The sequence below is a fragment of the Pelophylax lessonae genome, assembly GCF_965119305.1.
Source record: "Pelophylax lessonae genome assembly, chromosome: 3".
Taxonomy (NCBI): Eukaryota; Metazoa; Chordata; class Amphibia; order Anura; family Ranidae; genus Pelophylax; species Pelophylax lessonae.
In genome coordinates this window covers 109,710,823-109,738,039 of record NC_138770.1, presented here as the reverse complement: position 1 = coordinate 109,738,039, position 27,217 = coordinate 109,710,823, and the positions used below count along the sequence as shown (strand labels likewise).

The window sequence follows — 27,217 nt, the reverse complement described above, 5'->3', positions numbered from 1 at the left end:
TACAAATGTACAAAGGGGCAACTATATTTGCTCATTACATATGAAGGTGCTGCTTACTACTTTGTAGTGCTACAAAGCAGTAGCACGTTACTATTTGGCACCTTTTTGAAGGGAGGGGGAGCGTGTAACTGGTTTTGACATTTCAGCCCCCTCCTCCTTCCCCCACAACTTGCCCATTTACAGAGCACAGCGCGCTTTGTGCATGCACAGTAGGGTTTCCCTTAGTGGAGATGGCGGTGGCAGCACCCGATTGAAAAATCGGCTCGGGTAAGGACACTGCTGAATTCATGGACAGGTAAGTGTCCTAATATTTAAAGTCAGCAGCTACAGTATTTGTAACTGCTGACTTTTAACTTTTTTCGGAAGGAGCCTGGAGCTCCTCTTTAAGTCACCTGACTGATTGAAGGCAATGCATTCCATAATGTATGTGGAAGCTCAGACTGCATTGAACTGTGTAAGCAAACAGTTGCCTTCTAACCTGCACAATTATCGTGCTTCTTGCTGTTCTTCCTGAATAATATGATTTGTACATTGTTTTTCTATAAAGTGTATGAGTTGTACTCCTTTCTTTAAAGAGGAAGTAAACCCTCCTCTGTAACTTTTACCTATAGGTAAGCCTATATTAAGGCTTACCTATAGGTACTGTAAATATCTCCTAAACATGTACTGTTTAGGAGATATTTACCTTACATGCAGCCAGTGACATCACTGGCGCATGCGCTCTGAAGGAACGGCCTCTGGTGCCGTTCCTTCAGAGTCCCGTGCCGTGACCGTCGGCTCCCTTGCGCGTGCGCGGGAGTGACGTCACCGCGGCTCCAGCCAATCAGATGGCCGGATGCCGCGATTCCGGAAGACGGGCGACTGAACATGTCGCCCGTCATACAGGTGAGTGAGCGGCACGGCGGGGGCTCGTTGTAAGGTAAGTATTTCATAATGAGCTAGTAAGCGATGCATACTAGCTCATTATGTCTTTGTCTTTCAGGTTGTAAAAAAAAAATGTATACGAGTTTACAACCTCTTTAAATAAAGAATAAAAAAAAAAGAAGACAATGCATTCCCTGTCTATCTTATCTTACCAGTTCTTAACCATTCATGAGAAATACATTTAACAGCCAGCTTGTAATAATATGAAAGTCACATCAAATGTTATTTTAAATTAATTACTGCAAAATCACTCCAACTATCCGCTCAATGAAAATATATCTGTTTCCTCCCCTTATTGAAAGCCTAGTGGATAAATATTCATTTAGTGTGAAGCATTGAATACAGGTCCGATGTAAGAATAATTACTGTGCCGTGTGGAGTTTAGGGTGATGAGCGGAAATTTCCTCTCGCCCTGTTTTTTTCCCCATCTGGCAGGGTGAGGTCCGGCTGCAGATTTGGCAGGGAGGACATCTGTGTCATTTCCATAAGTCATATTGTTTGCTTTTTCATTCTTATTTCCTAAAATTTCTGTCCAAAGGAAATCCAAACTAAACAGCCCGTTACACAGCCAGCATGTGCAAGAGATTAGTAAGCCGGTCCAGGCTTTTTATAGGTCAGCCTAATGAGGTCTGCTTTAGTCATTGACCTGTACCCAAAAAACTACTGGACAGTCATGGTAGACAGGGAGGTTGGAGGCTGCACCGGATCAAATCCAACCAATGACTTTTCTTGGGCACTTGTTAAAAAGGATTAAAAGGTACTTTTCCTGTTGGATGGATCATTGCTTTGCTCACAGCTTTTCTGGTTAATGTTGAAGTTGGATGATGGAGCTTTTCTGACCTATTTAAGGAAGCAGTACCAATATTAGTTCTTGGTTCTATCTGTTTTTTATGTGGTTTATCTGAAAACCAGACAGTGTCATAAAAAATCCCTTTTGAAAGAAGTATAACAACCCAAATCCTCACAGACTGTTTAAAAAAAAGTCCAAATCGCAAAGATGATTCTGAGGTGATAGACTATAAATTAGAGTGTTACTAAATCTAATACCCTGCATTCACCATATCTGGTCTCCCACAGTGCACAGCACATGGAAATGCAATCATTTTAGTAAATATAAACTGCTCATTAGCACTATATAGCAGTCTTGTGACTTTTATCAGTGTCTGGTTAAAGCTGGTAGGAGGAGTTTTCTTTCTCCCCTGATTGTCCTATGAGGCTGCATGACCCCTGATCCTCTGTCTGGACAGTGCTGATTGGCCCTGGGATGATCACATGCCCTCTCCCAAGAAAAAAAAAAACTCTCTAGCAGTATACACCAAACTGAGCATGTGCAGCTTGCCCCACAAGGCTCTGTTCTATCATTAGATGGTTTGGGGACTGTGGAAGAAGGGGAGGATCAGAGAAGACAGAATCAAACAGCCTTTTTACACAATGCAGAGGATTAACCCCTTTGGTTGCACAGTGAGTATAACAAGTATGCTTTACTGCATCTACACACCGATTTCACTGTTGTGGATTTAGTAACACTTTAAGTCCAACTTCTAGAAAAACAACAAAAACACTTTCTTCATCAGCAAATTGCAGATAAGTTAGAACCTTTGTCTATTTTTTACAACTGTGAATCCATTTGTGAGTGTTCCCACACTTTCTTTCCCAGTGATATTTTTGTATGCCATGGTGTAACAGGGTGTTAGAAGGACAGGAAGTAATGGCGCTTTTCCACTTGCATGGAACTGAGCGGTTCGGCTCGCTTTCGCGCTTTTCCACAGCATGGTACCGCATGATACGGTGTTGGAACGGTTCGGTATGGTACGGCGGCGCTTTCCCACTACATGGAACGGAACGGTACAGCTCGCTTAAACAGTACCACCTCAGTTGTGGTTCCAAGAGGGCCGTATCCCACAATCCTTTGCATGCAGCCTTGACTGTTTGACACTACTAGCCACTGATTGGTCAGAGAATCGTTGTTATCCCACCCACTTTACTTTAGTGGAAAAGCAAACCATACCGAACCGTTCAAACACTGTACCATGCGGTACCATGCAGTGGAAAACCAAACAGAGCCAAGCAGGGCCAAGCAGGGCCAAGCAGAGCCGAGTGGAGCTGAGTGCAGTGGAAAAGTGCCATAAGGAAACTCTCCCCAATGGGGACACAGGCAGCATCAAAAAGAAGTTCTAACTCTTACCCACTCTTTAAAAAAATGTCTGCTAAAACTGCAACACAATGACTTTCGGTGTGATGCTCTGACAGTCAGTTGCTGCTTTAGTTGCACGCAACTGATAGCAGACATTTGTACAAGCAGCAACAGAGCATGATTGTAGCGTAATATCAGTATATATGAAAAGGTAAAGGGATGGATGCTGGAATGCTGGAATTTCCATTATTGACTGTTTTTTGAAGATTCAACAGTGCTATTCTTTAACTATTTAATGAGTCATTGACCTTGAACAAGCGTCCTGCTACTAAAATCAGTCTAACCTGACTGTAAAGCCTCGTACACACGCAACGATTGTTGGCCGACCGATCGGCCGACTTTTGTCCAGTGTTGTTGTGTTGGTTGAAATGTGCTCTAGACTGCACACTAATTTTATCGGCCAACAAAAACCAACTTCAGAAGTGATGTCATGTTCTGGTTTACTTTCCGTGTGTTTTTTCTTCTCTGAGCATGCCAAGTCTTGCTCATCACATTTTTGTCTGCCGAAATCTGTACTGACTGAAGAACAATTGGCCGTTCTGTTGACGGCCAACAAAAATTTCTATAGCATGCACACCAGATTTTGTTCGGCCGAAAAGTCGCAGTCGGTTGTCGTCAGCATCATACTAACAAGCCGACAATCGACCGATCGGACGTTGGACGAAAATTCACGGCCAACAATCGTTGCGTGTGTACGAGGCTTAAAGCTTTGCACTGTACAACTCACAGAAACCTCAACACAGTAGTGCATGCAGGGATGTCTGAAAGGCTTTCATCTCTGAATGTCAACTAGGAACTTTAAGTATATCTAAACCCAAAAACGTTGTATTTTTTGATAGAGCGGTGAAGGACAAATAGAGAAGGAGCATCTCCCTACAGGGGAGACAGACTGCAATAAAAACATGGCAGTGGTTCCAACCCTTCCCTACTGTATCCCCAAAAAATAAATAAATAACATTAAGCATTTCTTCCATGGAATACTATTATGGAATGATAACTAAATACAATGAATGAGTGCAATGTACTAAACTTAGGAGTGGATGAATAATTCTCAAAAAGTATTAATAATAAATGTATTTTATGATTAATGACAATGAATTATATTCATGTGTTGTGCGCTGTAGTTATTCAGATGACATAAAAAATTGAGAGGATGCAGGCACTCTGCTATATTTCCTGTACACAACAGCAAAGCACCCGGGTCCTCAGTGAGCATGAAGCAGCTCCTTCCTGTGTGTGCTACAAAACAACCCATACACCAAGCTTCAAATATTGCCAGTTATCTCGTTCCAAATAAGTTGACTGGTGACTTTGAAGAACAGGCCTTGCGCCTGTGTGCTGCACATGCTAAGGATCTGTGCTCCTTTTATCTTGCTGATGACAAGTTGAGCGAGGCAACGACAGAAAAGTGCTAAGATGCAAAACAACACAGTGCACGTTAACTCCTTATTTGCCAGAGACGACGTAATATCTCATACAAATGATCGTAACCACAACAAGGCTGTAAGTGCATAGTAATGGCTGCATCTGGAGATTAATGCAATGGCAATGAGAATAGTTAAATAGGAAATATCAGAGACACTCTTGCAACTGTGCACAACAATCTTTAAGAGGTTTCCAAGCAAATCACTACAAAAAGTGCCCATGGTAGATACAACCACTGACACAAGATACAAACAACTACTCACAAGGAGGTTTCCCATGGACATTTGTCCTCGGTAGACCCTACCATTGACATATATCTTTTCCATGATTCGGAAAACTGCTTACATTACATTTTTCAATGGTGGACCTTAGATTCAACATAGAAGATTGTAAATGGTAAATACAACCACTGACATTAGAGCTTGCCCATGGCAGACCCAATCACTGACATGAGAACTTGTCCATGGTTGACCCAATCACTGACATGAGAACTTGTCCATGATTGACCCAATCATTGCATTGAAATTTTGCCCCTTGCAGACCCAAACACTGACGTGAGAGCTTGTCCATGGTACACCAAACACTGACGTGAGAGACTGTCCATAGTTAACCCAACTGCTGGCATGGAAACATGCCCTTGTAGGCCAAGTTACTGACATAGAAGCTTGCTCATGGCAGACCCAACCACTGACATGGAAGATTGTTCACGGTAGACCTGACCACAAACATAAAAGCTTGCTAATGGGAGACCCAGGCTCTAACCTGAAATTTTTCCATGGTAGACACAACCATTTACATGTAAGCTTGCGCATGGTAGACCCAAGCACTGACATGGAATTTTGTTCATGGCAGACCCAACCATTGACATGGAAGTTTGCTTATGGCAGACCCAACCATTGACATGGAAGTTTGCTTATGGCTGACCAAATCACTGATATGGAAGTTTGCTTATGGCTGACCCAATGGAGGTTTGACCATGACAGACCCAACCACTGACCTGGGAGCTTTCCAAAAAAATATTCAACCATGAACACAGAAGCTTGCCTATGGTAGACCCAACTACTGACATGGAATTCTAATATACTAGAGCCATTTTCTAATTCATCTGCTAACATTCTAGTTCTATTCTTTGAACAAGCTTGTAGAAAGCCTTCTATTCTATCTGCACAAAAGAACTCATTCCATTTGACCAAAAGCTGGAATCTACCCTGGTGAATTGTCAGTACAGTAAAGCATCAGGAATAATGGCAGTGGGTGGAATATTTTGCCTAATTGTTTTTTAATACAGTAATTAAGGTTCCCTGGAAATATTACCACACCCTTAAAACAAATAATTGCTAGTTCTAAGCTGCTCTAAGTGAACAGGGAAGTCTCTTCATTAGACGATTTCCTGACTCCCTGCCAACACTCCATAATATATGACTGTGAACACAAAACAGAAATTGCACAGCTTATCCATGTCTAATTAATAATCATTTATCTAAGAGTAATGCAACACTTTAGAGAAGAACTCAAGCTAAATTAAACAGATGGATAGTGATTTGAAACGTAAAGCCACCATAATAACTAAATACAATTAAATAACATTTTTACGACTGGGAGTGCAGTAAATGTGTGAATTTAATATAAAGGAAAGCTACAGAAACTTGAACCACCTTTGGCTTGACCCACTTGACAGTTTCTGGAGGTTAGAAAGAGAGGCGCTTGAACTGGACAGGCCAATTGGTGGTAAAAACCATTTTCACATAACAGAGGTCGTGTGTTTAATACACTTTAATAATTCAGAGGCTAGGGGTAAGGGTGAATAAAAAGTGTATGCCTAGGCATTACCCAAATATACCCCAAACCTCCTCCTTCTTTAGATCCTATCCAGGCATTGTGTTTTTTTTTCTTTTACCCTTGTTCCCTCAGTGAGAAACAGCTTTTTACCCCCTGTAACATTATTATCAAACTTATAAAAAACTGGCAGGGGTCACTGCTGGGACTTTAGTTCCTACTGACGTTGGCTCACCCAAAGAACTACATATCCCAAGATCCCTTTTTCTACACTTAGTGTGTGGGCAAGCTCTTAGTTGTCAAGACAGCAGCATTTGTTTTCCTGGGAAAGATATCAATGTATGTATGTGGACAGTAACAGAGAAGGATGGTGATAGGTAAAGTTCTATAGTCCAACAGGCAGGGCTTACAAGGCTGCTTCAGATTTCAGTCTACCAAAGTCACCGTGTTTACTTCAACATGACCATGGCAGCACACATGATTTCTGGCAGTATCAGGTTATTCTTTATTTGCAGCATTTTAAGGGATAAAAAAAAAATGGAGCCGTGTATATATGGAGGAGATGTACTGAATATTTTACTGCCCTGACATACACTTTATGTTGTTAGTTTAAGGTAAACTTTTTGTTTACGCACATACAGTTTTTCAAGTAAAATATACGAGGAGAGCTTTTATACCTTGCTATTGTTGCGCTTCTTTACATGGTAACATTAACTGCAAAGTACATATAAACTCATTCCCTAGAGTCTCACAAAATTGTGTAATTTTCAAAAATTGTTAAATTGTTTTTAATATTTGTAAATCCGCAGGTTTTATACCTAGTCATTCTGCCATGTAGGTCTATATCCTGGCTGTTTCTATTGCCGAGAGTCAACTCCCTCTCAACTTTGCTCCTACATTGTCTCATTAAGACTACAACACCTATTGTACAGGTATGGTCAACCATTATCACAGTAATTCACAAACTAAATGTCATCCAGCTTGGGGTTTAGATCTGCCCTAAAGTGTTACTAAACCCAGGACCCTGCATTCACTATATCTGGTCTCCCACAGTACACAGCACATGGAAATACAATTATTTTAGCCATAGGCGTGCGCACAGGGTGTGCTGGGTGTGCCTGGGCACACCCTAATCACCTAGGGCACATTAGTATTATCGCTCTGTTTGCCAGTGAGGAGATGGGAAAGATCTCCCTCTGACTTGCTCTGCCATAAGAGAAGTGCCTACGCACTTCTATTTCACTTTGCCAGCAGGGAGAGTAATGTACCGGGGCCATATACATGTAGGCACACACATGCACGTGTATTGAAACTTTGGGGTGCACACCCTAATACAATAGGCTACGCACACCTATGATTTTAGCAAATATAAACTGCTAAATACCTTTTCTCATCAGCAGTATGTAGCAGTCTAGGGACTTCTATCAGTGTCCAGCAGTGCACTAGTTAAAGCTTGTAGGAGGAGTTTTCATTCTCCCCTGATTGTCCTATGAGGCTGCAGGACCCCTAAAATGTCTAGCCAGTGCTGATTGGCCCTGTGCTGATCATGTGCACTCTCCCAAGAAAAAAACTCTCTTGCAATACACACCAAACTGAGCATGTGCAGCTTGCCCCCAAGGCTCTGTTCTATCATTAGATGGTTAGGGGACTGTGGAAGAAGGGGAGGATCAGAGAATACAGGATCAAACAGCCTTTTTACCCAATGCAGAGGATTAACCCCTTAGGTTCCACAGTGAGTATAAAAAGCATGCTGGTTAGTAGTTAAGCTGCTGCTACTTTACTGAGAAAAAAACAAGAAATACCAAGATGTTCTCTGATTATATCTAATCATGTTTGGCTGATAAGCTTTAAAACACAGTAAGCTCTCTGAAAGTCACAGTTAAAGACTAGTTCACAAGGCCTTGACCTAGTTTCAAAATTTTGCAGAAATACATTCATTTAAGGGGGGATTGCTTTTGCAGTCTGCACATTGTTTTTTTTTACCCATCTACAGGAGAAACTCAATATATGCTTGGTGTAAATGTACTCACAAATTTGACAACAGGTGTTTCTGTCACAATGATACGGAAACATAAGTCTATGACACTCTGCAACATCACCAAGAAACTCTTCCACCACCTCCTCCATGCACATATACGCTTGTGAAATCCAGCAGTGCATGCTCAAGGATCTTTCCCATGAAACTCTTTTAGCATTCAAACTGCACTGTTATATTAGACTGCCATTTAATGTTTACAGCTAGCTATAATTTGGCTTGTCCTACAAGTTTCTGTATCTCAGTGGTGTCTTAGCAAGGGTGTTGACTATACTGAAGGGAGGATAAAACATATTTGTGTTGTTATTGAGTCCATTGGGGATAGTAGGGTGATCCATAAGAGTTCTCATCACAGAGGCTGCTGATAGACATAAGAGGACAATTCATGAGTCAGTCCACCAGTACTTTCCCCAACCCAACTTTTAAGGTTTGAGAAGTTTGACCCATTGAATGGAACAATCTAAATATGATGAAAGGTGATTCAAACATAGCTTGCTGTGTCAGAAAGGTGGGAGCTTTGGTGTATGAGCCATGCTATCTTACCATTTCAACATCTTACTATCTCCATCAACTTCAAATGCAAAAAAAATTGCTCTTTCATTATTCCAATTCCTCATTGGGCTATTACTAAAGATAGTCATCACTTCAATGTGTCCCCCCCCCCCCCAAACACGCACCCAAGCTTAAAGGAAAGGCGTTTACAATCCTTTCCATTCTTAGCCCGACTTCTGGTACAAAGGGGATTATGGGAAGGTAATAAGAACAGGTAAAAATACTGGTGGTATTTAACAAATGCATATAGTCTTTTTAAAATGAATACATAACTGGATGAAACATTAGATCCACCAAGAGTTATGCTTAAAAACAATACATAAGACATCTAATCTATACTCTAACTGGAAGAGGCTATACAAAAAAAAATGAATGTAAGTCTGCCCCTTACCTGCAATCTGACTCTGTCCTTGCTGATTATAAGGACTTGGTGCAGAGTTCAGGGAAGGCCGAGGACTCTGGGTAGGGACCCCCACTCTCATACTGGGATGAGGGATGCGCCCTAAATCACTCAGGCGCTCAGAGAACAAACTAGGTTTAGAGTCATCAAGCTTCTGTCTGTGCCCTAGAAATAGCAAATCATAAAATGAGAGTTAATATTATTGTCAGTGAGAATCCTTCGATACAAAGTACATAAAACCCGCCTGAGAGAAGTGTTCTGGTCAATCAATTATACAGAACAACCTATAAACCTAAACCTATAAAATGTCACATGGGGAAAAATGGCTCAACCTCAATCTAGCAAAAGGAGAACACATGTCAGCACAACCCACTCCTTGTAGAAGAGACACTGACAGAGCCATCTCAACAGAACTCCTAGAACCGATATATCGGCATGGGTGGGCATTGATATTATAAACTGTACTGGGGCACTCCCTTGGAAAAGGGGCTGGAGGCAATACCTAAATAATCCATTTTAGTGGCCACAGACAATGTACAAACTTTTTAAGAAACTGCAGGAGCTATATGGGCAAACTCGTCATGAAGGATCTGTCACATTTTCATTATCTTATTCATCAATCAATTTGATTCAAGCTATGATATTTATATAATATTTGTCAAAGATGTGTTTTTTTCCAGAGCTAGCTCTTTCATAAGAGCTAGCTCTTTAATTCTGCTTCTCAGCTAGGAATTAGGCAGATAATAAACATTTTACTTCATCACTCTCCTACATACAATAAACCCCCGCTCCATCGCGGTTCAGTTTTTGCGGTCCCAGTATATTGCGTTTTTTTTGTGTAATGTTATTTTACTATATAAATCATTAAAAATGAAATATTTTTGTGTTTTCCAAAGCTCTTGCTATGTCTCTCAGTAACTTTTATGTGTTTAAATGAGTTTCTATTGTTTTAAATGTGTGTTTAAAGACCTTGAAATGCTTTTACACGTACAGTGACAGTAAAAAAAACATGCCTACAATGCATTTTAATAGGGTTTTTCTATTTTGCGGATTTTCACTTTTCGCGGCTGGGTCCGGAACGTAACTCTCGCAATGGAGGGGGGTTTACTGTACCTCTCTTTTGAGTTCAGATTTACTCCTACTGGCACTTTTCTTCAGCCAGTGTACTGGTGATGTGATGTCTGGCAGATAAGTAGTGGAGGTGATTTGGCCACTTTTGGCAAATACATGTAACTTGCAATAAATGTACATTTCAGAGATCGCAGAAAGAACACAGGGAACCCCCATCAATGAGTCTATAGGCCAGAATTTAGTAAAATGATCCAGATGCCTACAGTGGGCATTCACCAAATGCAAGGAGTGCCACATCAAGCTGGGAAAAGTACCTGAAGTCATCTTTCTGGCTAGCTCATGTAAGCTATTACTCCTCTATACCTCTATTACATCAAATAAAAAAGAAATGTGTGTGTTTTTGAGCCAAGGGAAATACTGCATTTGTATTTTATTGTTAAAGTGCATGCAAATCCTAAGTCTATTCTTCCGTATGTTTGCCATCATGCCTCACTCTAGAACAGCCTTTCTCAACCTCTTGCCCCTGAAAAACCATTGAAAAAATGTTCAGGTCTCGGGGAATCCCTGGTAAAACAAATGAATTGGAGGTCAGTTGGAAAAATGCCCTCTACGTTGGTGGCCAGTAAAAAGAATCCCCCTCTTCTAGTGGTGGCCAGTGGGAATGCTACCCCTAGATGACTAAAAAAATAAATTATTTGATGCAGCTGGCTCTGTCAAGTGGCTTAGGTCCTGAAATTATGTAGGCACCTTTAAATGGGGGAATAATCAGCCACAGTTCAAGAAATCCCTAGCAACCTCTGGAAGAAGCCAGGTTGTGGGCGGCTGCTCTATACAGTTTTCTTACCTGGAGAGTGTGCCAGTAACAGGATGTCCTATTGCAAGCTGGCAATGCTAAGCCACTGCTTCTCAATTAGCAGCAACATTGTCAGCCTTCCATTTTAGCACCTTAAATTGGCTGTTGGGCTGCCTTAATGATAGACCTGACAATCAGCTCATTGGCCAACTCAGGGAGCACACAAATCAGGCTGACAAAGCTGCTGCTTGCGTGGCAGCGGCTTAGCATTGTCAGCCTAAAACAGAAAGAGTTGCTATTGGTAGGACCCCAGGTATGAAGCTTTGCAATAGATTTACAAAAAGATATTTGATTAAAAAATTGAATATGACATTTGACATCAAACATACTGAAATTTTTTTTTTTTTTTGGCTTTTTGGTTCGCTAACACCTTAAAGATTTTACACCTGGTGCAGGTCCAAAGTTCCCACACTCCTGCTTCTCAGATCCTCCTGGAGGACAAGACAATATAAGGGGCGGGGGGGGGCAGACCATGTTCAGTTGAAGTAGAAAATGCCCTGGCATTAGTGGGAGTAAACAATGTGCAATCTTTGGTATAATGGGAAATGTTAGCACCCCATTGTTGGTGTCAGTGGGAGGAATAGTGCCCCATTGTTGGAGTCAGTGGGAGGAATAATGCCCCACTGTTGGTATCAGTGCAGAAATGATTGGCCCCATTGTTGGTGTCAGTGGGTGGAATAGTGCCTCATATCAGTGGGAAAAATAGTGCCCCAAGGGTCCGATAGAAGTATGCAAAGGGCCACATTCAGCCCCCAGTTTGGAGACCACTGTCCTAAATGAATACTGAGAATATGGTATTTTCTTCTGAGAATTAAATATTTATTAGAAAAATAAAACTGGCTGTGACAAGCTTAGTCAGCTTAAAGGACAAGGAAAAAGTCCCAGTTTCAGGCTTGTAACGTATCCCCAACCTCTACAATACAAGGTACAGAACAAATGGAAGCCTGTGCGAAAACCCATGGAAATCAAGCAGCCGCACTCCAAAGACATTGGGTCTTCCTTTCAACTTTTTAGAGATTGACAAAGCACATTGCAGCATTACCTAGGACTGTGCCACTGTAATGCGTTTCACACTTGCGTAGACTGGACCATAGAGAGGGATTTAATCTTAACAATGAAGCCCAGGAAAGTGTGAAAACAAAAAAAGTTATTATTTTAGACATACTTTAAGCAATCCTAACAGTCATCTGCCAGCAACTCAGAGCAAGACATGTAATGCTCTCATGTATATCTCCTGAACATATTTTATTATGCAATAGTAAAATGTTCTTAGCTTCCAGTGAATGACATATACTTCTGTCAGAGCTTAGTGGGCCTACTGGCTTATTTTTATCATGTTCACGAAGTAACACCGGAATTCAGTAATGACTCATCGTTGCAAAGCAACCTTCTGTCTCAGGGTTTAATCTTTTTTTGAATCATTATTAAAGAATAGGTAAACTTATAACCAGCACCACCCCAATATGACCCCCTCTCCCCTTACACATGAAAAAACAGAAACCCTTTGCACAGAGGCAGATTTATCCCCTATTCAAGATGCTCAGCCAGCACTTGATCAATCATATTGTTGACTATGGGCTACCCAAAGTTAGAACCTGCAATACAAGAACATGTGCTCTTTAAAAAGGATGTAAAAGCCCCTGGAGGGAATGTTTTGGGTGACATACGTTTGTAGGCCTACAGGCTGCAATGATGGAAATCCAAGCCTAGTTATGAGCCTTCATGTTGGTAGTGCCCTGTCCAATACAGAGCATGCCTAGCCGACAGCCATTGAGTGGAATAGCTACCTGTCTACCTGCTGAGTTGTAGTGAAGCAAGGATAAGAATGAAAAACACGGAGGGTGCCCCTTCAGAAAAAAAAGTCCTACACTGTACATGAGGACATTGGGGGTCCACCTACATTGCAAAGTGTTGAACAGTGGAGTAGAGAGCGCCAGGTGCCAAGTAAGCATGGAGTAAAGTAAGTATATCACCTAATTCATCATCCCTTAGACCAGGGGTCTCCAAACTTTCAAAAAAAAAATAGACCCATTTACTGTCCTTTAGACTTTAGGAGTACCAGACTGTGGCCAATAGGAGTAGAAAATACTCTGACATTAGTGGGAGTAAACAATACTACATCTTTGGTATTAGGAAAAGGAATTGTGTCCCATTGTTGGTTTCAGTGAAATAAGTAGTGTCCTATCATTGGTGTCAGTAAGAGAAATAGTGTCCCATCATTGGGTGTCAGTGGAAGGAATAGTGTACCATCATTGGTGTTAGTGAGAGGTATAGTGCCCCATCATTGGTGTTAGTGAGAGGAATAGTGTCCCATCCTTATTGTTAATGGGAGGAATATTGTCTCATTGTTGGTATCAGTTGGAGGAATAATTTTCCATTGTTGGTGTCAGTGAGAGGAATAGTGCCCCATCACTGGTGTCAGTGGGAGGAATAGTGCCCCATCACTGGTGTCAGTGGGAGGAATAGAGCCTCATAGTTGGTGGCAGTGGGAGGAATAGTGCCCCATCATTGGTGTCAGTGGGAGGAATAGAGCCTCAAAGTTGGTGGCAGAGGGAGGAATATTGTCCCATCATTGGTCTCAGTGGGAGGAATAGAGCCTCATAGTTGGTGGCAGTGGGAGGAATAGTGCCTCATTATTGGTCTCAAGTGGGAGGAATAGAGCCTCATAGTTGGTGGCAGTGGGAGGAATAGTGACCCATTAGTGACAGTGGGAGGAATAGTGCTCCATTGTTGATGTCAGTGGGAGGAATAGTGCCCCACAGTTGATATCAGTGGGAGGAATAGTGCCCCATCCTTGGTGTCAGTGGGAGCAATGGTGCTCCATAGGCTGGACAAAAACAAGCAAAGGGCCACATTGCACTTGCAGAGTGGAACTGCACTTTCCAAAGTGCACAGTCTATTTGCCTTTAGTAAATCAATCCCAAAGGCTCTGCTTCCTGCTTTGTAATGCTACACAATTGTTGCAATTTACTGCTCTGTCTCACAATATAAACCTAATAGTCAGCGGACTCAAAACAACTCACTCCTTGTGTAGCTGATATCTTGTCTTTAAACAACTGCAAACATATGTAAAGCATGTGCTCACTGAAAATACATTATATATATATATATATATACACACACAATATATATATATATATATATATATTTAATTTTGAACTTTAGGCAGACATTACAGCCAAAAATTAATGTACCTCTGTATTCATTCCTACTGTATATATTTTTAAAAGTATTTTATGCAATATGTAAATACCTGAATTTTACTTTTTGTGATCCCCAGGGTTGGGAGCCAATCAGATGAGCTACAGCAGGGAAAATGATTATTTGATCCCCTGCAGATTTTGTATGTTTGCCCACTTACAAAGAAATGAAGGGTCTATAATTTTTATCATAGGTGTATTTTAACTGATAGATACAGAATATCAACCAAAAATCCAGAAAAAACACATGATACAAATGTTATAAATTAAGTTGCAGTTCAGTGAGTGAAATAAGTATCTGATCCCCAAGCAAAACAAGACTTAGTACTTTGTGGAGAAACCCTTGTTGGCAAGACATTTCTTGTAGTTGGTTACCAGGTTTGAACACATCTCAGGAGAGATTTTGGTCCACTCTTCTTTACAGATCTTCTCTAAATCCTTAAGGTTTCTTGACTGTTGCTTGGCAACTTGAAGTTTCAGCTCCCTCCATACATTTTCTATAGGATTAAGGTCTGGAGACTGGAGACTGGCTAGGTTACTCCATGACCTGTGGTTCTTCTTGAGCCACTCCTTTGTTGCCTTGGTGGTATGTTTCCTCCAATCACGCCAAGTCCCCCCCTCAAAAAAGGCACATGTACAGTCATGCCAATAAACATCTAAATGATTCAGAGAAGGATTGGGAGAAAGTGCTGTGGTCAGATGAGACCTAAATTGCACTATTTGGTCTTAACTGGACTCGCTGTGTTTAGAGGAAGAAAAATGCTGTCTATGACTCTAAGAACACCATCCCTAGAGTCAAGAACGGAGGTGGAAACATGATGCTTTAGGGCTATTTCTCTGCTAAAGGTACAGACTGACTTTGCCGCATTGAGGGGTCAATGGGCAGGGCCATGTATTGTAAGATCTTGGATGAGAACCTTCTTCCCTCAGCCAGAACACTGAAGATGGGTCATGGATGGGTCTTCCAGCAGGGCAATGACCCAAAACATAAAGCCAAAGTAACAAAGGACTGGCTCAAGAAAAAGCACATTAAGGTCATGGAGTGGCCTATCCAGTCTCCAGCCCTAGTCCTATAGAAAATGTATGGAGGGAGCTGAAACTTCGAGTTGCTAAGCGACAGCCAAGAAACCTTAAGGATTTGGAGAAGATCTGTAAAGAAGAGTGGACCAAAATCTCTCCTGAGACGTGTGCAAACCTGGTCACCAACTACAAGAAATGTCTTGCCAACAAGGGTTTCTCCACCAAGTACTAAGTCATGTTTTGCTTGGGGATCAAATACTTTTTTACTCACTAAACTGCAACCTTCATGTGTTTCATGTGTTTTTTTTCTGGATTTTTGGTTGATATTCTGTCTCTATCATTTAAACTACACCTATACGAAAAAGTATAGACCTTCATTTCTTTATAAGTGGGCAAACTTACAAAATCTGCAGGGATCCAATAATTATTTTTCCCCACTGTAGAGGTAAATGGCCTGGCAAGGAACATATTGTTAGGAGGAGAGAGCAGAGTGAAGATTGGCTTCATCTCTTTGATACTGCTCCTTCATTGTCCAACAGAAGGCTGGAGTGGACAGAAGACAACACTATTCCCCAGCTGTAGGTGGTGCACTGGCTGTGCTGTGTGGGAGGACTGTGTAAGTTTCAATACTCTATGGAGAAAAACAGAAATCCTTTGGATTTTTTTTCCAATTGGACTTTCACTTTAAAAGGTTATTCTATGTAATTTTTCCTCTGAGAAAGTTGGGAGGTACAAGGCCATGCTGGGACTTGTGATTTTGTTTTTATGCTTTTTCTAAATGTGGGGTCTTTCCAGGCACAAACAGACTCGTATCTCTTCCTGTGGCATCCACTCTGATCATTTCTGTGCCGCTCGGAGCAACTGATAAAAAAGCTGCGGTCTCCCCTGCCTAGCTGATGCCAGATGATGGTTACATGTGTGTTTCTCACAGCGCTTTGGGAGGAAGTCTGATAAATGTCTTTGGCAATAAACACCCCTGAGTAAGTGATAGGGTCCCTTCACACGCCAGTGCAAGTATTACAACAGGGAGGATGAATATGCCAACAGGAGACAGCAGGGTCTCCTGTGGTTTGCAAACAGGAAATGTGTAAAGCAAAGATCAAGCAAGGTCTCAGTCTGAGCAATAAAAACACTGAAGACTCACAGGCCAAACAAAAACTACAGCTGTTACAGGCAGCCATTGTGGGCAACAGCCTGAGTCTGTTCACTTCCCAAGGAACTATAAGGCTCAGCATGCCTTGCCAGTCATTATGGTAGGTGTATGGTAGCACTGACTGGACTTATGTGGGTAGAAGTAAATCCAAATGCAGCAAACTTATGGCGCTTTTCCACTGCATGGAACCGAACGGTTCGGCTTGCTTTTGTGCTTTTCCACTGCTGGTACCGCATGGTACGGTGTAGGAACGGTTCGGTACGGTACGGTACGGCGGCGCTTTTCCACTGCATGGAACCGAACGGTTTGGCTCGCTTTTGTGCTTTTCCACTGCTGGTACCGCATGGTATAGTGTAGGAACGGTTCAGTACGGTACGGTACGGCGGCGCTTTTCCACTGCATGGAACCGAACGGTACGGCTCTCAAAAACAGTACCTACTCGATTGTGGTTCCAAGAGGTACCATACCCGGTACCATATCCAACAATCCTTTGAATGCAGTCACTACTAGCCACTGATTGGTCAGAGAATCGTTGTTATCCCACCCACTTACTTTAGTACTACTTTAGTGGAAAAGCAAACCATACCGTACCGTACCGAACCGTTCCAACACCGTACCATGCGGTACCAGCAGTGGAAAAGCAAACCGGGCCAAGCAGGGCCGAGTAGAGCCGTGACGGTACTTGCAGTGGAAAAGTGCCATAAGACAAAGCTATAAAGTAGAAATATTCTGGATTTAGGCTGATGGCTTTCTGATCACAATGATCAAATCTCAGATGAAAATGTGTGGTTAGGAGAACCTAGGAAAAACTTCCATTTCACTTGATATTTGTTTAAAACCTTTTTTGTTAGCAACAACAAATACACTGAAAACGTTTCTGGGGATGATCTTCCACTTCTTTAGGGCTTGAGCAACATTTTTTAATGCAATAAAGGTAAACTAACATAAAAGGCTGGAACTGAGGCTAATATCTTCTCAAAACATGTACACATGCTAGAGAATACAAAGGTGGGGTACCTGCTTTAGCCCATGTGGCTATGTGGTGCACTTGGGCACCAGTTCCTTGGAAAATAGGAGCATCCATGCTTGTCACCCAACCAAATTTGGGATGTATATTTTATAATTTATATAGAATTGAAAAATTCCTCTGTCTAACCAATTACACAGAATAAAACATAGTTCCTGTCCCTGACCAGCTTCATATCCATAACACGCACATACACTAGGACACTTTTTAATTGATACGTGTTTACAGTATGCTTTGAGATAATGCAAAAAACCTGAAGAGCACCCACACAAATATGAGAACACGCAAATTCCACACTGACATAATCCCTGGTGGAAAGTGAAGCTAGGATTATATGTAAGAGAAAATGTATAGGATTTTTGTTTAATGAAATTTGTGCATTGCTTGAACTATCTGCAATGATGTTTGTATTGCTCGCTCTGGCTTAAATTAAAGCTGCGTGGGTTCACTGGACAAAGTAGAAGCCTTTATCTACAGGGTGGCCGATGTCTCCTATGCTGCCAATCATTAAGGACTGAATCTAATATAGTACAGTACAGGCATCCCCTGCACCTCCATGTCTCCTTCAGAATACAGTACAGTAACAGTTTATAGTACAGTACAGGTATCCCCTGCACCTCCATGTCTCCTTCAGAATACAGTACAGTAACAGTTTAGAGTACAGTACAGGTATCCCCTGCACCCCCTTGTCTTCTGTATTATATAGTACAATAACTGTACAGTATATAGTACAGTGCAGGCATCCCCTGCACCTCCATGTCTCCTTCAGAATACAGTACAGTAACAGTTTATAGTACAGTACAGGTATCCCCTGCACCCCCCTTGTCTTCTGTATTATATAGTACAATAACTGTACAGTATATAGTACAGTGCAGGCATCCCCTGCACCTCCATTTCTCCTTCAGTATACAGTACAGTAACAGTTTATAGTACAGTACAGGTATCCCCTGTACCTCCTTGTCTTCTGTATTATATAGTACACTAACTGTACAGTATATAGTACAGTACAGGCATCCCCTGCACCTCCATGTCTCCTTCAGTATACAGTAAAGTAACAGTTTATAGTACGCTACAGGTATCCCCGGCACCCCCTGTCTTCTGTATTATATAGTACAATAACTGTATATAGTACAGTACAGGCATCCCCTGCACCCCATTGTGTTCTTTAGTATATAATACTGTAGCAGTAAATAGTACAGTACAGGCATATGAAAAAGGGAATGGGACAACTAGAAAAGAGGTGTTGCCCAAAAAAAAAAAAAGCGCCATTTGTTCGAGTAACAGGGGTGTAGCAAAAAAATGGGTCTACAAAGGAACAAGGCCAACGAAACCAATTCCAAATGAAAAACACAATTTTTTATTGAATGTACAAAATACAATAAGCGGTAGTTAATGAATTAACGAACATAACCTTCCACCTCACCACCGGTTATGTTTTTCATTTGGAATTGGTTTCGTTGGCCTTGTTCCTTTGTAGACCCATTTTTTTGCTACACCCCTGTTACTCGAACAAATGGCGCTTTTTTTTGGGCAACACCTCTTTTTTAGTTGTCCCATTCCCTTTTTCATATGCTGCTTATCTGTCATTTGAGTTCCGCTCTCATTTGAGCGAGTGGGTATTACGTATCTATATTTAATCTGTTGATTGGATTTTTTTCTATAAGTTAATATTTTTTATACCTTTCCCTTTTTTTCGTTTGTTACAGTACAGGCATTCCTGTACCCCACTGTCTTGTGTATTATATACTGTAGTACACTAATACTACTGTATATAATACAGTACAGGCACCCCCTGCATCCCATTGCTTTCTATATTGTATAGCACAGGGGGTCTCCACACTTTCTAAACAAATGGCCAGTTTACTGTCCTTCAGACTTTTGGGCAGCCGGACTATGTCCACTGGGAGTTGAAAAGGTCCCGATGTCAGTGGGAAAAATAATCCCCATCTTTGGTGTCAGTGGGAGCAATTGTCCCCTATCGTTGGTGTCATTGAGAGTAATTGCGCCCTATTGTTGGTGTCATTGGGATGAATTTTGCCCCGTTATTGGTGTCGTTGGAAGGAATTGTGCCCCTTCATTGGGGTCAGTGGGGGAGGGGGGGAATATGTCCCATTGCTTCATATTTGTTATCAGTGGATAAAATAGTGCCCCAAGAGCCAGATAAAATCAAGAAAAAGGCTGCATCTGCCCCCCAGGTCAGTTTGAAGACCACTGATATAGTACATTAACAGTATATAGTACAGTACAAGCATCCTTGAACACTACTGTCTCCTTCAGTATACCATACATTAACAGTATATAGTACAGTACGGTACAGGGAACCCCTGCACCCCATTGTCTTCTGTTTTATATAGTACAGTAACAGTATATAGTACAGTACAGTGATCCCCTGCACCCCATTATCATCTGTTTTATGTAGTACAGTAACAGTATGTAGTACAGTACAGTACAGGGATCCCCTGCACCCCATTATCATCTGTTTTATATAGTACAGTAACAGTATATAGTACAGTACAGGGACCCCCTGCACCCCATTATCATCTGTTTTATATAGTACAGTAACAGTATATAGTACAGTACAGAGACCCCCTGCACCCCATTATCATCTGTTTTATATAGTACAGTAACAGTATGTAGTACAGTACAGTACAGGGATCCCCTGCACCCCATTATCATCTGTTTTATATAGTACAGTAACAGTATATAGTGCAGTAAGGCACTCCCTGCAGCCCATTGTCTTCTGTATTATCTAGTACAGTAACAGAATATACTGTAGAACAGTACGGGCATCCCCTGCAGCCCATTGTCTTCATTATACTTAAAGTAATAGTATATAGTACAGTACTGGCATCCCCTGCACCCCATTGTTCTCTTTTATTCTCATTATACAATAATTAAAAGTATATAGTAGCATACAGGCATCCCTTACATCCATTATACAGTACAATAACATTACATAGTACAGTAAAGGCATCCCTTGCACTCCATTGTCTTCTTCAGTATACAGTACAATAAACGTGTAAAGTACAGTACACGTTTCCCTTGCACACCACTGTCTTCCTTATTATACAGTACAGTGACAGTATATAATACAGTACAGGATCCCCGAAGGTATACAATTCAATACATTTCACCCCATTGTCTTCCTCATTATACATTTCAGTGTTCAAAATGCAGTATATTACTGCCATCCCCTGCATCTCAGAGGTATTCTGGGGTCCAATGGTGAAGCAAGACCTCAGGGCTTATGCACGTTAAACAATCCTGGAGCTTTTCCTCAATGTAAAATATCCTATTTAATGTGAAGGAATATAACAGCATGATGTTTCTGGCACAACTCTTCCTTTAAGGATTATTTTCCATGCTATGGGACCCCAGACCCCAGCACTGCCAAGCAGCAATGCTGACAACTTATAGTGGAAGTCATTTTGATGCTTCCACTGTATTTGTAAAAGAAAAATCTCTCAAGTCTGATTTGTATTGTAGCATGCTTGGGCATATAATGTTTAATGTAAGCACAAGGAAATCTACTTGAAAATGATAAGCCTTTCCATGCATTGACCGTATGTAATACCTCCCCATGTTCACTAGAGGGCACTTGGCTTTATCATCTTACCATGTACAGTAGTCTATCTCCCGGACAGAAAGTCTGGGCAACTTGACATTGGGGTTTGGGCTACTTTATGTAGCAAGCCTAGTTTGCAGAAAGTTTCAACATGACCCTTGGAGGAAAAAGAGGTACTGCAGGGTCAGCTCTAGGTTGATGCTTTGTATTGTAGTAGCTTTTTATTTTATGTTTTAATAGACTAATCTTTTTTTTTTTTTTACTGTATAACTTTTGACTGGATGTTTGCATTAAACATAATATAAAAAACGTTTTGTTTAAAAAGAATGGGCAGACTGAATGGACCACTTAGTCTTTTTAATGCCACCATGCTTCTATGTGGCTATGTTTTCATGGCTAAGTATAATTCAATTTAATTTATGTATTCCTGACAGATCTATATGAAAGCTAACTTGGTGGAAGAAAGATGGTATTTGTAACTAAAGAGGACAGCTGGGAGTACTGTTCTGCTCCACTAACTACTGCAGCATGCTGGTTCTTGTAGTTCCACAGCAACTGACCATTATTCTTATAACCCAAAGTAGACCACCTAGCCAAAACACAGGCGTTATCAATTGCCGCTGGGTTCAGTCACCTGGTTTTGTTAACAGCCGTCGGTGGAACATGTGTACACTGGCTGTGTTCCTACACCTCCCCATTGTTTTTAGACCCACAGAAAGCCCAACTCCTCGTTCCTGCCGCGCAAATGAGATTTCAGGAAAGTAAAAGTACTGCAGATTTTCAGTCCAAGGAAAATAACTGTGCAGACAATCCAGGCTGATTGCTTTCAGCACGGCTTAACCTGTGTGGTCCATATGTGCTCGTTGACACCTTGGGGAAACACAAAACTATTCTTATAAGCGTGTAATTAATGTTCGGCCCGGGATGAAGATGAATGCTCAGTAAGATTAGCACCTGTCACGTTAAATACGCCGTCACCTGAAACATGCTGAGCAATGCAGGGAAGGGGAGCCGGGAGGCCTGCTAGCGATAGTTTAACAGCCTTTACTGGCTGCACCAGGGGGATGGAGAGAGACAAGGTACTCTGAAGGATAAGAAAATAACTAGGGGCTCCACATCTGAGTCAATGCACAAAACAAGCTTTCTAAAGCAACCTCTCCTGGAAAATAATTAGGATCATATTTAGGACTCATTTGGATCTATGTGTGTGTGTGTGTGTGTGTGTGTGTGTGTGTGTGTGTGTGTGTGTGTGTGTGTGTATGTGTGTAGAGCAGGATGGAGTGGATAGGACTGACCAAGGATGGAGTGAATAGAACTGACCAAGGATGGAGTGGAGAGGATTGAACAAGGATGGAGTGGAGAGGACTGAACAAGGATGGAGTGGAGAGGACTGAACAAGGATGGAGTGGAGAGGATTGAACAAGGATGGAGTGGAGAGGATTGAACAAGGATGGAGTGGAGAGGATTGAACAAGGATGGAGTGGAGAGGATTGAACAAGGATGGAGTGGAGAGGATTGAACAAGGATGGAGTGGAGAGGATTGAACAAGGATGGAGTGGAGAGGATTGAACAAGGATGGAGTGGAGAGGATTGAACAAGGATGGAGTGGAGAGGACTGAACAAGGATGGAGTGGAGAGGATTGAACAAGGATGGAGTGGATAAGATTGACCAAGGATGGATTGGATAGGACTGACCAAGGATGGATTGGATAGGACTGACCAAGGATGGATTGGATAGGACTGACCAAGGATGGAGTGAATAGAACTGACCAAGGATGGAGTGAATAGAATTGACCAAGGATGGAGTGGATAAGATTGATCAAGGATGGAGTGAATAGAACTGACCAAGGATGGAGTGAATAGAACTGACCAAGGATGGAGTGGATAAGATTGACCAAGGATGGAGTGGATAGGACTGACCAAGGATGGAGTGGAGAGGATTGATCAAGGATGGAGTGGAGAGGATTGAACAAGGATGGGGTGGATAGGATTAACCATGGGTGCAGTGGATAGAGTTGACTTAGGATAGAGTGGAAAGAATTGACCAAAGATAGAGTGGATAGTATTGACCAAGGATGGAGTGGATAGGACTGACCAAGGATGGAGTGGATAAGATTTAATCAAAGATGGAGTGGAGAGGATTGAACCAGGATGGAGTGGAGAGGATTAACCATGGGTGCAGTGGATAGAGTTGACTTAGGATAGAGTGGAAAGAATCGACCAAAGATGGAGGACTCATTTGGATCTATGTGTGTGTGTGTGTGTGTGTGTGTGTGTGTGTGTGTGTGTATGTGTGTAGAGCAGGATGGAGTGGATAGGACTGACCAAGGATGGAGTGAATAGAACTGACCAAGGATGGAGTGGAGAGGATTGAACAAGGATGGAGTGGAGAGGACTGAACAAGGATGGAGTGGAGAGGACTGAACAAGGATGGAGTGGAGAGGATTGAACAAGGATGGAGTGGATATGATTGACCAAAGATGCAGTGGATAGGTTTGATCAAAGATGGATTTAAGAGGATTGACCAAGGACGGAGTAGATAATATTGACCAAGGTCTGCTAATATCTGTTGCCAATGCACCAAAATCATGGTATATGCATTTTAATGCATTGTCATTGACTTCTATGGGCCTTTCAATGCTTTAAACTGCAAAAAAAACCCTGACATGTTGTATTGTTAAAAACACAAGACGCTCTAGCATTGAGGAACAAACACTCTTTTCTTCGTGCCTCTGCAGGACGAATGTCGGTGAGGGTAGCAAATCAATGTACCTGATGTCAACAGTTTAGTGTTAGGATTTAGGTCCAGGTTAAATACAAATTTTAAGACTTCATGTTATTTCCCCATTTTATAGTGGTAGCATTTGCAGATAAGGTGTTAGTTGTCAGCTACATGCAGCAACATATCTATGAAAATATCTTTATATCTGCCAGCACAATTCTGGCCTTTTCTGACATGCTTACATATTATCTGTTGAGGTTATTAAAAACTTCTTGATTCAAAAGCTTGAAACTTTCCAAGGTCTTCACATGCTGTTTTGTCAAAAAACGGACATTGACGGAAGCGGATGAAAATGGATGGATGAAAAACGGACAAACGGACCGTATGTGTAAAAGGGGCCTAAAGCTGCCATGTTTAAAATGCAGCTTCATTCCAGGTCTTGGCACCATGGCTGGCTTTTGTCAATTCAATTGCCTTGGTATATAAAAGAGAAACAGCAAAATACACCAGGACCATAATAATGACGTGATTTTAAATTACCCTTTAAATGCAAAAAAATATATATATTTGATTTAGCAAGGAAGGGATTGCCGGTATTCTAGTAAAGAATAAATCCCAACTTCACACCTAAAAAATTGGATTTTATTAGTTACTGGTAAAATCTTTTTCTTGAAGTACAGTACAGGACACCGGATCCATGCCATGTTTAAAGACTAAAGATGCTGTGTCCTGTACAGTACGAATAAAACATTTTCTTTTTCTAATTTATCTGTGTGTCAATGATGTATATTCAATCTGCACATGTAAATCATTGGACTATGCAGCAAAGACGTATGCCGTCCTATCATATATTACTGGCTCCCCTAACCCCACGCAGCTTCCTAGATGGCGAGCCCTCTTTTTTCCTTAGTTTTTGGCTGGTGTCTCATCAGTGTCATTGGTGCATCATAACTGAATTCTCTGCAGTGGTTTTGAGGTTTTTGGTCCTCAGAAGCCGACTGACTTGCTGTAATTGACATAGTGTGCTCCAGGACACGTCCGACTTCCCAAGTGTACAAGAAGCCAGTTTAACTAGTTCACTACCAATGGCTGCCACGGCCAACCACAAACCAGAGAGACATATGTGAGGACCATGCCATGCCAGTCTACTAACTCAGGCCAAGTGTCAGATATCTTCAGGAGATATCGTGTTGGTGTAGCTTCATCCTGTTAAACATCCTCATTTTCCAAGACATTGATCAGTACAGCCAGTAAGGCATTGCATAGTCTATCTATCTATCTATCTATCTATCTATCTATCTATCTATCTATCTATCTATCTATCTATCTATCTATCTATCTATCTATCTATCTATCTATCTCCGGGCAAATAGCTAAATACACAGATGAAATGCATATTACCTGCAAGTTTATGTTCATTCAGTAATGGGATTTGCATGTTTGGCAATTTCACCTTCACTTACAGGTGTTCTTCCTACCCCTATTACTGGACAGTAAATGGAGAAGCAGCACACTGATGATCTCTTTTGCTCTGCCCTCAACTCCAAACAGCATGCTCCCTATACTGCAGCGCGCCTTACTGGCTCCTTGCCCCACTTCTCTCACCCACCCCTGCTCTAAGGTCTGCTGTACAGATTGTATAGGGACTGCAAGAGGCTGATCTCAGAATAAATGCAGATACTTATATTGATTGCATTACAAAAAACACACACATATTTAATGGTGTATTAATAATTACAGAACTGTGTTTATGTGTGTATTTTAGATCTTTTTGGAGCAGCTTTAAATCTTCTTATCTGTTTATATGCATTCAAATGTAGACTGAAAATACCCTTCTTAGAACCTTGCCCTGAACCAGGGAGACATTACCAGCATGCATCCCAGCCCTTATAGTATAAGGACTCTTGCTATGGTACACAGAGAAGCAAGAAATGATTTTAAAGCAAACCTACACCCAGACCATAGAAACATGCACCTATATAGCAAAAGCAAAAATGTGAAATTACTATTTTTTTGCAATTTGGCCTGGAAAGCATTGCAGTCACGATCAGTGTATTAAGGGTGCAATGATCTGGCCCATGCAGGCTACCAAGGTTCGGACCTTCAGGTATGGAGCTAGAGTAAGTATCAGTGGACTACAAATGCGGTGACATTGCTGCACCTGTGCTCCATTGAAAACTTCAGTCCCTCTGCCACAGTGGCAGATGGGTAGTTTTTTCATTAACACCTCTCTATATATGAATAATGCTGCTGTGCAGGCTAAGCCATGGCAAATTCAAATTTGGAAGGCTAGCAAGGACAAGAACCCCTGATTTGTTAAGGAGGAGGGGGAGTGGACTAAATATAGGTGTAACATGAAACATGGTTCAAAATTTGTACTTAACTTTGAAACCCAGCATTTCACAGCCCAAGATAGTCTCCACCATGACCAGCGCCATGAGTACTGCCATGTTGGATTCTTCCTCTGGGAGAGCTGGGAGCTGATGAAGCGCTCTCCCATGAAAACCCCTGCTTGCAGTACAAAGGATATCATGGAGATCTCATGAGCTTAGAAGGAAGTTGAGATGGGAGGGGGAGTGAGTGGGGTTAGCAGGACAGCCTTGTCATAGGGAAAATTTCCCTTCACTTCCTGTCCAAGTGTCCACTGCCAGACAGATGTGAAATCTCTTCTAGATAGAGTTGGGCTTTAAGCTCAGTTGGGGGTGTATCATGTGCCCCCTTTGTGGACCGAGCTGAAGTTCAGGCTACCCACAGATGCCCGGCATCCAATGGTGATAATGGTCCTCTTCATAAACCAACCACAGACTCACTTCCACATCTACAGTCCAGCGTCCGATGCCAAGACCACACTAAAATACAATCAGGACTCGAGCTCAAACGATTTATGAGCAGTATCGAGTTCCTCGCTGCTATTTCTTCAGCAGAACAATTATGATTTAGGCATCTCTTTCCAAACCATATTATCAAAATAGTCATTTTCTATGAAATGCGATATGCATTTAAATTGCTACTTGGTGACGCAAGGAAAGGCTGCGATTCCTTTCTGGGCTTGTTACATCTCCTCTAGTTTTGCTCCCGGTTCGTCCCAGAAGCCTGCCTGTGCCAAACTCAACAGACTTGGGTCTGCCAGAAACCATCTGCAGAATAATTCTCCGTGCAGACACGGTGCAGAGGGCTGTACGGCCGGACAGCTTGGCACGAAATCTCCTGAAGCTGACAAAGGAGCCCTGCGAATAGCATTCATAACTTCAGACCAATCTGCCCAGACCGAAAACAACAGGATGATTTGTTGTTGTGGAG

At 41.7% G+C, this 27,217-nt stretch overlaps 1 protein-coding gene across 2 annotated transcripts in view; it reads right to left on the bottom strand.

Moving 5' to 3' along the window:
* The window catches only part of RUNX2 (RUNX family transcription factor 2), a 108,768-nt gene that overhangs the window by 22,027 nt on the left and 59,524 nt on the right, over window positions 1–27,217 (bottom strand). Inside the window, exon 5 of one of the 2 annotated variants that reach the window (XM_082250033.1) lies at window positions 9,298–9,471. The exons of the other annotated variant lie outside the window; for it this stretch is intronic. Within the exon in view, the coding sequence (XP_082106159.1) occupies window positions 9,298–9,471 (174 nt within the window). The remainder of the gene's footprint in view (window positions 1–9,297; window positions 9,472–27,217) is intronic. 2 annotated transcript variants of the gene reach the window in all.